This window comes from Cebidichthys violaceus, unplaced genomic scaffold (assembly GCF_023349555.1).
Source record: "Cebidichthys violaceus isolate CVI_PGR_0920_01 unplaced genomic scaffold, fCebVio1.0.p SCAF_6, whole genome shotgun sequence".
NCBI lineage: Eukaryota > Metazoa > Chordata > Actinopteri > Perciformes > Stichaeidae > Cebidichthys > Cebidichthys violaceus.
In genome coordinates this window covers 7,123,472-7,138,294 of record NW_027176816.1, presented here as the reverse complement: position 1 = coordinate 7,138,294, position 14,823 = coordinate 7,123,472, and the positions used below count along the sequence as shown (strand labels likewise).

General features: G+C 41.2%; 1 protein-coding gene across 1 annotated transcript; it reads right to left on the bottom strand.

Annotated features, from left to right (window-relative positions):
- Nucleotides 1-253: 253 nt before the first annotated feature.
- Nucleotides 254-5,495, bottom strand: LOC137889653 (adenosine receptor A1-like). Its single transcript, XM_068733612.1, has 2 exons — nt 4,444-5,495; nt 254-2,790 (listed from the first exon to the last, which is right to left on the bottom strand). The coding sequence occupies exons 1-2, from the start codon at nt 4,782-4,784 to the stop codon at nt 1,998-2,000; spliced, it is 1,134 nt and encodes a 377-aa protein (XP_068589713.1). The 5' UTR covers nt 4,785-5,495; the 3' UTR covers nt 254-1,997.
- Nucleotides 5,496-14,823: the final 9,328 nt, after the last annotated feature.

Below are 14,823 nucleotides of genomic sequence, written 5' to 3'. Positions count from 1 at the left end.
TCTACATGTATCTACCAAAGTTGCAAAGATGTGGTTGGAGTAGATAGTGGGCATAAAAAACTCAGAATTTTGACACCAAAGTCTGGAGTTCACATCCAGACTCCTGTCTGTGGTTATAGGTTTAGGCAAGAAAGCACAGGTTAGGGAAAGACTGGTTATCATGGCCAAAAGAATCCACGATCACGATATTATCATATCAGTAGAAAATTAAAAATTAAAAATTAAAAATAAGAAAAAAAAGCTATCAGTCAAATTCATGTTTAACTTTGTTTATTGTGCGTTTTCTCTTTTTTGGCAAATTAATTACACTCAAAATACGAGTGTAGGGAGATGGAGAGAGAAAGTCAACATTTTTGTGACTTGACATGTACTCAATAGAAAGCGTTTGGTAGCATTAGGTTTGCTTCAAAACATACTGTTGCACATTAGTTGTTTCTCAACATAATTTCTTGGAGACAGGGTCAGACTGTATGCTCAGTAGTCACATTTGCACCAGAGGTCATTCATCTAGCTATGAAATAATATATCCCAAATATGTATATTTCACTATTCAATTGGACTCAATACTGTAAACATATCTTGAAAACAGCATTAAGGACATTATATCATTTATTCATCGGCTTTTTTCCCTCAAGTGTGTGTTATATACAGTACATCTGGCTTACACTTTGGTGTGGATTGCATTAAGGTTTCTGACTTCTCGGCCATCCGAGCATCAAAATGTTGACTGACTGACTGCTTGTACTCCAGAAGTTTTTTGTCAAGACTGCAATAGAAAATACATAAGAGATTGTCACCCACTCAAGAGAACATCAGTAAACTGTCTTGGCCAGAGCTCTCAGTCTTTACAATAGACAAAACAGAATTACTTTACATTCTCATACAGTGTTTTTGTCATTGGCATTAAACATAATTTCTAATCTACAGATGCCCCAGTTTGACATTATGCAAAATGTTGAGTTTACAGTTTAGTTAAGATACTCACAATCTTCAGGTGGCATTTTCCAGTCCAGTCCATACTAATTACAATACTGAATAAGGCCATGGAAGCCACTGTTGCTAGTGGTAAGTTGTGATAATGTTATCAGTCCGTGTAATGTAAAAAAGGAAAAACAGCTTTCACCACCAGCTGGCATGGAGGCTGGATAAACACAAGCTTTAAGTGCATCTTGTCTTTCTCCCCCATGAGTAGCTGTCGTCCTGCAGCAGCGAGTCTCCTGCACGCAGCTTCTAAAAGGTTGAAACCAGCTATTTTATCCAGCTGCTTGTTTCTTATCCCTGTCCATCTCCTCAGTAATGGATCAAGGCTGCCGGATCCACTGAGGGACTCAGCTCCAGTGGAGAAGGGTTAAGGGATTACAAAACCCTTCAATCTGCACACAAGGCTCCTTGCTGCAAAAAGCTCTCCCATTGTACCGCTCTACCACTGTTGTGCGATAAAGGCCCTGAAAAAGAGATGAGCGTTCAAAGTTGTGCTGCTTTCGTCCCTTATTTACATTATTACATTCATATTCTTCAGCAACTGTCCATTTAAACATACACACAGAAATAAAATGAACCTGCTCTACTGAACGTACAAACTTTCATTCTATAGCAAGTAATAACATTTGATAATCTGATACTGATCAACCACAATAACTTATATTGCACATTTTGTAATGTTCACACCAACTGTTTGACCATAATAAACAACAGTTAAAGCGTAATGTCTTCAGTCTGTTACTAAGATAGTCATAGTCAAAAAGACTTCCATTATTGCAAGAAATAGATAACTCTTTTCTTTTTTTTTTTGCTCTGACCAAACTGTCATAAAATCCACTCCTCCTGAGTAAAGATAAATAATCTTCCAGTGTTGGATTTATGATCCAAGCCAGCTCCGTCCCTACAGCATCGTAGCACTTCATGCTCCTCATTAGACTACATTCAAATGAGGAGAGAACCAATGCTCGTGCACTGTTCATTTTTTTTCCAGCCAGCCATCAGCTCCATTCCTTGGCTTAGACTGTGTTCTGCTCCAGTAAGGGCGGATGTTCTTTAGGTTGTTGAGGTGGTTCGGTCCTCTGGTCCTGCTGCTGCTTAGATGGAGGCGGCTGCAGCTGTGGTGGATCAGATTTTAGGCTTTCCTTCTGTGGTGGTGTCGCTGGCTGTGGTTCTGGATTGGGCATCTCTTTCCTGTCGCTGGGCTGAATCTCCAGAGCTGGTGTGTCCTTGCAGCAGAAGTATTGCTGCCAGATTTTCCTGAAAGCCGTGCGGAACTTCTTAATACGGAAAGCGTAGATAATTGGGTTGACAGCAGAGTTGCCATGGGTGAGCAGGATGGCTATGTAGAGGAGGACTATAGGCTTCTCGCACTCAGGGCAGAAGAGTGTGATGCAGTTGATGATGTGGAGGGGGAGCCAGCTGATCGCAAAGAGAAAAAGAACCAGAGCCAGCGATTTTGCAAGATTCAGCTCCTTGTCATAGTACTTGTTGGGGTCTGTGTGACTGGTGGTGAACTTCTTATTGTTAAGTTGCTTGTGAATCACGTAGAAGATCTCTGCATAGATGACCAGCATAAACAGCAGCGGTGGCAGCACCCATCCGAAAAAGTTGAAATAGACCATGTAGTCCATGCTGATGACATTTTCGAACTGGCAAGTGATAATGAGGTCAGAGCTGATGGAGCCGTTCTGCTGGAGACGCTTCAGGTTGTTCCAGCCTAACATGGGGGTGAGCCCCACGATGAAGGCCACCGTCCAGCATATGACCACTGCCAGCCCCGCTCGCCGACGGGTCACCACCCGCTTGTACCTGCAAACAACACAGTCTCATGTCAGCACTTTCTCTCATAGCGCTGTCAGGACTTGCATGGTTTCTTATTTGCTCTGTCAGTGCCCTTGGGCTGACAAAGGGTGCGATTCAGAAGAAAGAGTTACCATTCACACCACAAGTCCCTATAGACACGTTACACACATTTCCTTGCAGCATATATTTCCACTTGAACAGGACAGTGCCTGCAAACATTTATCAGTAGACCATATCCTTTGCAGCACCGCTGCTTTTCACACTTCTTTTGTTCAGGGAAAAACCAAATTAGCCCATAGTTCTTACAATTGGCTTAATATTATCTAATAATTTATTACAGCGGTACAGCAGATACAAGCTGCAGGACTTGGCAAGCTACAACCAGCTTTAACAGATATGGCTTTTTCATTGTTTCCAGTGTTTTATGGATAAGAGGCAGAAGGTAGAAGAAGGTAAAAGGTGCAGAGGCTGTAAAATCTTATCACTGCTGTCCTATGACCAAGAAATGGCACAGAGAGACTCAGACTGATACTCTAGGGGCAGAGAAACAGTTATCTGATCACACGCATGTAGACAAGTGTGTAGAGCAACCAATGTTCCCTTTCGGATTACTAATGATTGATATTTACAACGTGTGGAGCCTGAAGCAAAACAAAACCCTGCAATTTTGCTCAGTGCCATGTCTTGGATTAGTATCGACCAGGGAATGTTGTGTTAAGCCAGGTCTGTGTCTGAAGCATGGTAAGATGATCATTATTCACACACTGAGCCTGGGAGCCGGTCTGTTCAGAAAAGATCAGATGCTAATCTAACAGCCGGGAGTGTGGGAGAAAAAAAGAGAGACAATTCTCCATCATGATAGAAGTTGTGGGACGGGAGTGGCAGTAGGAAGTGAGTGGCAGTTACAACTCCCTAGTGACATAATCTCTGATAACAGAAGGACTGTATATTTAGGATGTAAAAGATTCAGTAAGGATTACTGTAAGGTAGAAACCTTTAAGCTTGGATGGTTTTAAAAGAGTGAGTAGTAAAAAGCTAAAATTCCTGATAAACTGCTATCATACCCCAAAAGACTTTGTGAAAGCTTCGAACGTTAATCTCCTGTCTAAGACTCCACTGACAATAGTCTCTCCTCTTCTACTAAGCTTATCTTTTCAGCCTTTCAGCACCACTGCTCAGCCTTTTGTTTCAGCCTGGCATGATAAACCACTGGTGGCAAAAAAAACTAAGAGGGATTTTAAACATATTGACAGCAAATATGACCTTTTTTTTGCCCTCAAGAAACACAGAAAACGTATTTATCCTGTATACAACCCCATTCTGTCACCATGCTACTTTGCCACAAATAGCATCTAGTGGACAAAGGAACTAATTAAAGCTGTTGGTTCATCAGATAGGCCCTGGTTAGCTGTCATGTGAGCACTGGTGAGTCAGAACTACATGCAATTAAGGGACTGGCAGGATGGTGGCATCCTGTGAAGTGAAACAAGACCCATTAGGAAATACATGCGCACAGCTCTGGAGCTGTGGTTCCTTCTTCTGTGTGAGCAAATACAAACAGTGCCATCATCAATACCATTCTTATCACTGTGACGTGTCCACGTGGCACAAATATAGAGAATAATGTGCCTTTCCTAATTGGGTTGTGAACCTCATTACCTGGTCGGGATCTTGACCCTGAGATAGCGGTCAATTGCTATAGCCAGTAGGGCCAGGATTGAACTTTGCGTCAGCACCAGCACAGTGCACGCGACGAGCAGGCAGCTGTAAAAGTGAGTTTGGAGTCCGATGCTGATGGTAATAGCCAAAGGAATGACCAGGGCTCCCACTGCAATATCCGCCAGAGCCAGAGAGACGATGAAACAAAACGTGGTGTCTCGCAACGATTTGTTAATTTTCACCGCCCAAACCACCATCACATTTCCGATTACAGACGCGACTGCAATCATCACCTCCATCCCTATGTAGAGCGACTGCGTTGATAGAAGTGCTCCGGGCATCCTTGCAGATGATTATGTCCTTGATAAGAACAGGATTGATTTCAGAGAAGCAGCCTCATGAGAAGCCAGCAGAGCAGTCCTTGATCTTTTGTGTCACTATAGTATTTTCCAAACGAGCTGTGCGTCCATCAGTTTCACGGTGCCCACATTCCCCTGGTTACGAGATAGAAATAGCATCAAAATGATCCAGTTATTTTGAAGGTATAAGTGCGTTAACCAGCAGCATATCTAAACATGAGGGTTTTTCCGTTGGAGCAGGTGTTGTGGTCCGGGGGCTGTTGTGCGTCGCTCCTGCTCTGTGCCCTGCGCATCCACTTGGCTGAATAAAGCTGGACTGGTGAGAGCAGCATCCTTCCCATGCACTCCGATTTATCCAAGAGGGCGCTTCATCTTCATCTTCATCGGTCAACGTTTTTATTTCAACAAAGCAGGTTGCAAGGCAATACGCTGTCTTCTGGATGAAAGCGCGCACAGTTTCAGTTTCTGCGCAGGCGGGTCCCTCTATCTCTCCCCCTCACTGTGCTTTCAGTAAGACCAATAATGCAGTTGCCGAATATAGCTGTGACATTTTTCTCGCCTTTCTTTGTTCCATTCAGATGTGTTGTCTTTGTTTCTGTGAAGTCAATATTAATTTCCTTTGGTGGGTGGGACTGCTTCTTTTTCCATGCAGAAATAAATATATGCGCTCTAGCCTTTTGCGGGACCGTCCCAAGGAAGTCAGGGAGTGCAGAGGTGATTTGAACTCACTCTCGTTTTCTACAATATGCCATGCACGCCTTCCCCCAACGCCCTTTCAAATGCTAATGGACCTTGCTCGGTAACCTATTGTTCTGATAAGAGGTGAGGCAGTCAACAGCCACAGCTGACATATAACACAGATAAAGCTATTGAAAATGGCAGAGATCATACACAAAATACTGAGTAAATGATGGAATCACACACTATGAATCACACTGTTTCCCTCATTTGCCAACATAGACCTAATTTAATTCACAACACCTCAGAGAAACATAAATCTGAACTATAATAGATATTCAGGTCATTCTAAATATATGTATGTGCTTCAGACTTCAAAGACCTCCGCTCTGAGCCTGAGGCCAGCCTCCAAACTAAATCTATAACAACAAGAGTGGAAATGGTAAGACTGATTTAGATCTATTGATCAGCCTAAAAGAATATTTCCTGTCTCCGACTTTGACCATTCAAAAGCAGGTTTCCAGTGACACAACAACCCTTCCTGTAATTTTCTTAGAAACACACGATATCCCCTGAGCAGCCAAGCATTCCGAAAATACAGGAGTGAACTACAGCACTGGCATCTTGTGCTCCCTCGCTGTGGTTCAAAGGTTTGCAGCAGGCAGCTGCGTGACCATGGCAGAATCTCTATTTTCACATCAGTGCAGGAATGACAATGTATACTTGATGTGAAGGCCTAATATGGAAGAAAGCAGGATGGAAGTCTTGATTTCAGATGGCCGGTGAGTCTGAGTGATACAAAAACAAAAAGGCAATACTGTGGTCAACGTACACACCCCACAGTACGTGTGTGATGGCAGGACGGCCAACAGTCAGCAGTAGCTCCGTTGCTGCTATCTGTGATCAGTGTCATGGTCAGAGACATCAGCGTGGGGTATAGAGTTCAGCCAGCATCCACTGATGAAGCAAGCAGCCATATGGTCTGTTGGCGGTTATTGGAACCAGACACTTCTTTCACTGACATTTTAATGAGCATAAGCATGGTGGTAATGCATGAGAAATCAATCTTTCAAAAGGTGTAAACTAACACATATGGACTAATATTGTTGACAAGCCAGAGAGATTTTGAATGTTTTTTTTGTTGCTGTTTTTTAAATAAGTTTCACTGTCAAGGTTGCATTTTCTTCTACTTTTTCAATCAACTGTCAATCAGTATACAAATTCCAATGTTATGTCAAGCCTAAGGTGAGAGTAGCAAAGGGATCTTGAAAGTGGCATACATTATTTAAGACTGTTTTCCTCATTGTGTTATCCTTTGAGCAGCTTAGAGACTCCGAGCAGGGAACACAGACATGCTCAACAGGTCAAGTACAGACCTCATAATGCTGTTCTTGTTCACAGTCAGTGTTTTTTACTGAGGACATGACTGCACCCTGACGCCGTGTGAAGTATATAAAATGTTCCCTGTATCACTAACACACTTCCTTAAATAGATTTTTCACCCTATCAATGCCTTTCGGGAATGAGTTTGAATGAACAATCCTGAAAAAATTTAAACAATTCTGCCATATCCACAGAGTCAGGAAATGAGGGAATGGTTCAGTAAACAATTTAAAATTTTTGCCATCAGAACCAGAATCAAAATCAGAATCAGAACTGTTTATTGCCATGTACCTTACACATTGGCTAGGTGATCGGTGCATAACAGTAAACACAGTGCAATACTGTAAGACGTAATTTAAAAATAGAAAATATGAAAATGTACAATAAAATATTGTAAACAAACAAAGGGTGTGTCACTGTAATAAATTGTCCTGGGGATGTAAGTGAGTCAGTGGGGGTCCTGCAGATGGAAAGTATTTGTGCCGTAAATTACATTACATTACAGTCATTTAGCAGATGCTTTTATCCAAAGTGACTTACAATTCAGTATCTATCTATGTTAAGTGTCTTGCTCAAGGACACATTGACATGAGACTAGTGTAATGGGGAAAACATATTTTTAGTATCATGAAATGTTTTAAAAGATGTACAACTGAGAGGGAAGGTGAGGAACACAAATACTGATATAACATAGCAGTCCTATAGAAGTAGTTAATCAGTTTTATTGAACACAGTGTCTTGTTTCTCAAGGCTGGTCACACACTCCCACTTCAGAAAGAGAAAGTGAAGACACAGTGTCTGGCAAGTTTAAGACAGACCATAAAAAAACCATCACTGATTCCCAGTAAACACACATGGCATGTGTTTAGATAAGAACAATAGCTAGGGCACAGATCTAACACATCTACTCCTTGTCAATGATTTATCCCAGAGCGTGAACTCATGTGTGCATAAAATGGTTTGGTATCTTGTACGATGTTGAACTTTTCACCACAGACACTGACTGAGGTGGCTGTGGTGCATCTTTCCCTTGCAAGCAAAATAAATTAGAAAAGGACAACTTTGAATCATTTGAAGACGTCATTATTTTCTTTGAATTTGTGATCAAAACTCTTCTCCCGATTTATAATTAGAAGTTTTTCCAAAACACTAGCAGAGCAGGAGCCTGGGATCAAACCGGCGACTCTCTGATTGAAAGGCGGCACTGCTCTCCACTTAGCCACAGTCAACCCCCAAACAGTTTTTGAACTGTTTGAGTTTATAGAGGAAGATCATATAGAAGATCTTAAGTATCAAGCACTAACTTTCATTATTAAAGACTACTTTATTACTCTGTCGTTTTTTTTTTAACTAAGCAACGAATCTACTTCCTGTTTATGGAAGACGGACGGAGATCATTTAGAAAACAATCCTGAAACGCCATGTGGACGGAGATCATTTTTGTTTTAAAAGGAAAACGTAGTAATGTGGATGTAGCCTTAGGCTTGTAGTTTGTTATCTGTTTGAGACCTCTCCAGACATAAGGAGAGTCACTTGCTGAGAGCTGGTGTTGTAGTTTCTCAGAGTACTGTCATTTAGCATCTCTCACCGCCTTGCTAAACCTGTATTTTGACTCTTTAAACATGTCCCCACTCCTAAATGCCTGTTCTTTTTGCAACCATAGCTGTTTAAGTTTAGCTGTGAACCAGAGTTTTTTATTGTTATAACTCACCCTGGTGCTTGTTGGAACACAGCTGTCTTCAGAGAAGCTGATTTATAACGTCACAGCCTCTGTGGACTCACCCAGACTGTTGGTAGCAGTCCTGAAAACATCCTAGTCTGTACAGTCCAAGCACGCACGAAGATCCTCCCTAGCTTCATTGGTCCACTACTTTGATTTCCTCACAACAGGCTTACAGAGCTTGAATTTCTGCCTGTATGGATCAGGTGGACCACGACGTGATCAGAGTGTCCCAGTGCAGCACGAGGGACGGCATGATAGGCCACACTTATTGTGGTGTAACAGTGATCTAAAGCATTCTCTGCTCTGGTTGAGCATTCATTAAACTGTCTGTATTTGGGGAGTTCATGGCTGAGTTTTCCTTTGTTAAAATCACCAAGGACAATAACTAAGGAGTCCGGGTTGGTCAGCTCCACACACAGTAGAGCGAACGTGTGACCAGTGAAGTGCAGTGTGCTTCAGTTTTATGAGATTCTACAGCTCAGTGCTCTTTTCTTGTCGAGTCCAGAATCAAAGACATTTTAGCAGTTACAAAATGTCTACAGTTTGTACGTGGCCTTCACCCAGCTCAGAGTTTTTTGATTGGTGAAAGGAAAGCTGTTCAGTTGTGAGGTCGACTGCTTTCAACAAAAACCTCTATGTTAATTGCAGATCATCCTGATAGATGACAGAAACGCCCACTAATGGGCACGGGCACAGTGTAACGCCCTCGCAAGCTTGTACAGCGCATCAACCTTTTTGTTCTGACACAGCATAATTTAAACAAAGGCTACAACTGCCTGGAATGAAGAACCAAGCACTGAGCCATGTCCATATTCAAATGAGAAAAGATCACATAGCGTCTTGCTCCCCAGTGTCTTGTCGTCTGAACTGGGTTCAAAAACAATATTGCTCAGTCATTAAAAAAAAAGTACCAGCCATTAACTGCAGTGGTGTTCCCAGCGGACTGCTGACCCAGACGGCAACAACATTATTAAAACTGACAAAAAGACTTGGGACCTCGGCCTATTAGCCAGGACTCCTTCCAGTAAAACAGTTTAGCCATTTAAAACAAGGCTGGGGCCATTGAGGAATACAACTACAGTGTTATTACAAGGAACACTCCAGGAAAAACAAGACAAGATGGATAGCCTTGGCTTTGTAGCTCAAAAGACCTTCAATGAAAATCTCAGATAGGAGGCAATATAAAAACATTTAAGCATTCACATGTATCCTCCTGGACAATCGAACAAGCACACAAACAGCCTCTAAACCATCATAGCTGCTGGGAATGGACGCGGCCCCTTGTAATTTACATGGAAATTCTCCAGAAAGTGGTGCATCACAGAGAAAAAAAGAAAAAACGATGTTAGATTAGATTTAAGTACTAATTTCTTAGTAATTTTGTGTTTTCACACAAACATAGCAATAAAGTCAGCTTGTTTCCTCTACAATTAATATAAATTTAAAATAAGGTTGATGTTGTTGAGGTCAGCAAACAGCTGCACACAACAGAGAGATAAGATCATCTGCACAAGGCAGAATTTCTTGCTTCAGGAATAGTAGACGTCATTGCATTGAACAGGTGACTTCGTGGATCCTGCACATCTGATTGCAGGACAAATGCATTTGTCACTATGAAATTTTACGTTATCCATGTGACCCAGATTTTGGGTTTGAGTCCTGATTGTTAAGTCTCTGGAGGACATAATCTTCATAATCATTTTCTTCTTTAATCAGAGAAAGCAACCTGTGGACATACTTATTTTGGTGTAAGAGCTCTTTTCAGAGTTTCCAGCTGGCTGACCCACATCATTCTGCCTGCTCCTCACCCACAATGTGCGCGTGAAATTAACCACCGCACCCACTTGAAGCTTGAGCTGACAGGGTGAAAATTAAAAATGTCAACAGCTAGTCAGGCAGCTCACTGTGGTATCACACAAAAAGCAATCCTTGATCATAACTGGGATATTTTAAGTCTTTCAATTTGGCCTGCTGATGAGGTCCTGGCAGGGCCAGAGCCATGAATTTGGAAATACTGAGGTCACGAGCCCACGACTACCCACCTGTGCATTAAATACAAAGAGATTGTTGAAATTATTTAATTAATCATTTTAAATTAATTATTTTTTAAAAGCAAAATAAGCCTTAATAATTGTGGAAATTGTGAGCTGTAAAGTCTGCCTCAGGTGATTAAAACCCCTAAATCTTCAGAAACAGTAACAAGGAGTTATTAAGTTAAAGAAGTGGTTCGACAATATGGGGGATGTATTTATTTGTTTACTTGCTCATCATCTCTTGTTGTTTTTACACTTTGGTTTAGTACCAATTAAACAAACAAGATATACCATGCTAATTATTGAGCTTTAGAGGGGCTTGTAGGGAGATTTTGTTGCCTTTGGACAGACCCAGGCTGGTTCTTTCCCTCTGTATCCATTATTTATGCTAAGCTAAGCTAACCAGCCGCTGGCTGTAGCTTCTTTAACCTTCAAACATAAGAGCGGTATTGATCTTCCGCAGCAATAAAGCAAATAAGCATATTTCCAAAATTGTCAACATATTCCTTTGACAATATCATGTTCCTTAGATATCTGTATGGAAAAGTTGGCTACCATGCAATATAATCATGTCTATATGTTCTCAGTTATTGCTCTTAAGATTTTATATTCTCCTTTCAGTAGAGAAAGTTAGAGCATAATAGGGGATTCCCCACATGTTTGTGTCCCTGTACGTGTATGAGTGTGTGTTTGTATGTGTGCTAAAATGTAAAGACAAGGACCACTCAAACAGAAAAGATAAACCCAAACCATGGTCTCTGTAATGCAGCTCTGTGGGGAGAGCGCCTCCGCGTCATCCAACACCAGCCCCAAATAAGATTACTGTGCAGAAAATACTGAGCCACTCAAATGTTCCGCTGCATCTCCCACAGCTCTGCACTCCATCCGTCTACACACAGAAAGCCAGTAGACAGCAGTGTCACTCACTGCCTCTCACAAAATATCAAGGTTAAATATATAATTCACACCTTGCATGTTGACAATTTTATTGTTCATTCTGCATCGCCCACCCTACTCACTGATGAGCAGCTGGTCAGGGTAAAAACATTTCAGGTTCTCCCACAGACGGCTTTAAAGTAAAAACACTCTTCTGCAGCCTACACACCAATTATAGAATTAAATACAGAGCTATTTGTAGGCAAATGTGTAAATGTAAGTGAGAAACCCACATCCTGTTCTGACTATGCTTTGTGTTGTGCTTCTTAGTGCTATTTTTGATATAATTTAAATTGCCAACAATGTAGAAAAACAATGTACGATTAGTCTTAGTTCTTCTCATGGTTACACGCTGTTGCACACATATCGAAAGGCCTCGGATAATAAGAGGGAATATTTAATGTCTTTTCCCCAACATGTGATCCTATTAATGCTGCACAACACTAATTGGAAGCACTTTGACAGCAGCATGTACAGTAAGATGATCACAGCCTGCACATGAAATATTGATGCTCGATATTATATCATCCGGTGATTGTAAATTTGTAATTTGTCAACAAAGGTGATAATTAGGGGAGTACAATGTGTAATTGCATGTGCTGCATAAGTGCTTATTACTGCATAAACAAGTCTCACACTATACAATTAGATCACAAAGTGATAGGGAGAAAAGCCAGACCTGAAAGATTATGGTTTTCAAAACACAAATCAGCACTTCCCTTTGAAATCAGCCTCTTGTTCTTGTTAGCCACTACAGTAGTGAACTCCCTCTCTCGCATATAAAGGCAACACGGAAGAAACTGGTGGAGAATCAGCGAAAGGGCGAGAGAATATAATTAGATAGAGGAGTAAGAGAGAGGGATCAGTTAGGGCTGTGCACAGTGACTAGATAGATGAGAGAGGAGATGAAAGGAAATGAAGGGAGAGGTGGAAAAATGTGTGGGTTAATGACAAAACTCTAAATCTAATCTATTTGAGAGGGGTGGTCAATTCCAAATCAAAGGACTTGAGGTGGCCTCTTGTAAATTTATCGCTTCAGAATGTGTCTTTAAAGTCACGGCTGTTGTCGGCCCACTTTGCTGTGATGTTCCTTTGAAAAGACATTTTGGAAAAGCGCGTCCCGAGGAGTAAAAGAAAACTGGGTCAAACGTGTAGTTTTGGCTCTCCGTGGATGAAGACGTTGTGCTCAGCGTCTTTGATGTTGGCTCAGTGATTTTGAAAGCTGTCAGGATCCAGTGTTGTAAAAGAAAGAATTAATAAATGAAGCCTAATATCATATAGCAGGATACATTGCGAGGCTCCAGTATTCAGCATGCATGCTAAAGACTGTGTTCTGTGAGTTCTTGATTCCCATCACCATACTACACTATGAAATTGGGCTGGGACTCTGCACTGGTCTTGGTCTATCATGCACAACAGTTTGGATGACACTAATCAGACTGGCAGACTTTGGGGAATGATGCATCATGCACAAACATATTATGTATGCTGCTGATTAGATGGGTAGGAGGCATTTCATCTTCTAATTTATTCTGATTCCTCTAACGTGTGTGCCTCAGTGTTTGTATAATTGTTTATAGCCTGTGTCCTGCGTAATATATGAATGCTGTTCTCTATATTGGGACAAAAAGTTATGCCCCTCATTGATGTTTTCTATTCTGCAATGATTGGCCAAAGGCAGGCATTGTAGTGTTTGTTAAATGAGCTCTGGCAAAGTGATCTGTGGTTGCCTAAGTAACCACAGATCACACATTTGTGTTTCTGTACAAAATAACTATACTGCCTGTACATTTGTTGTGCAGATTCAAATGAAAAATGCTTTTTATCGTTAATGACCCAGTGACCTTTTGTTTAGTGTTTCAATTAGGCCAAACTCTCTTTATTCAATGATCGTATTTCCTGATCAGTTAGCCATCAAGTTGCATGTCTATTTGTGTGAATACATCCTCCCAGAAAGAGGAAACTTACTGATTTTGGTGACCTTATGGCCTCCTAGAACTATTTTCTAAAGAATGTTATTCCCCCGGCTTCTGAGCATCAGTTTTTTGGATTGATTCTCCTATCCCCCTTTCCATACCATGTACAATCCCAGAAACAAGTTTTCTACTTATGCCACTTGTTCCACACTACAACTCTGCATCCTTTGTGTGTTTGTGTGTGGAGATGACACGTGCATTATTTAATTGTTTTTTACTATATTTGTCACATGTGCATGAGGAAGATATGTTACCCACACTCCATAAAACAAAGACCACCAACAACAACAACTTTTGTGGATTTGTAGAAGACCAACCTTAAGGGCAACATCTGCTCCTCCCACAGAATAAATGAGGCAGGGTGTGCTTGTGCTTCAATGGACATGTGCTACATTCACATGCATGCCAGCCTGCATAATTTTTCCCTTTCACCACCTCTCGATTGTAAAAATCCCCCGACCAAAATATGGCGCGGTAGATATGTAAAAGAGAGTTATGTGGGTCCTCTGAAGCTTTTAGAATATCCAACAGTGTGAACACTGTGAGCAATACAATGTCTTCTTACCTTTACCACCTCCAGCAATGACAAATCTCTATGAATAAGAGACTGTGTTTGGTGCAAAAAGCAGTCTAACTGTCTTATTTAGCTGTTCTCGTTATCCACATAAAACTGCAGAAAATATATATAGCTGCATGGTTAGATTGTGGATAGAATTTGACCTCAGCTTAGCAGTCACACTTTAAATGAAGCACTTCAGAAACCATACTCTCTTTGGCTTCTCTATTAAAATTGAATAGCCTTGGGGGGGTATTACTATCTGTAATATACTTGAAAACAAACAACACTCGAGTCAGAAAGAAAGGAGAAGAGGTTTGTCTGAATTGCTTCACCCACAGACACATTTCTTGTCAATTGTTTTACAGCATGTTCACCCTCTTTGCACTCCCCGAAAGAGAAACAGAAAATACATTTTACAGGGTCCCCTGCCTCCCTCCACCCTGAGTTACTTTCAAACCATCTATGGCCTGAGAGGAGGCATGATAGCTTATTAATAAGAAAATTCCCTGCACTTTATGACCATTTGCCATTTCAATTTAGGAGCAATATTGCAAATTAAGGAAATTGTTGGCGGATCTGGAATGATTAAGCACCATTTGAAGAGTGGGGTTGTGTTTACACAAATGGGAGGTCTAAATATTGGTGCTAAGGCAGGAAATAATTATGTGAAATGCATTATTCTTGCTTGTGTGTGGATGCTGGAAAGCGCCATGAAAGAGTTCTGCAACGTGAG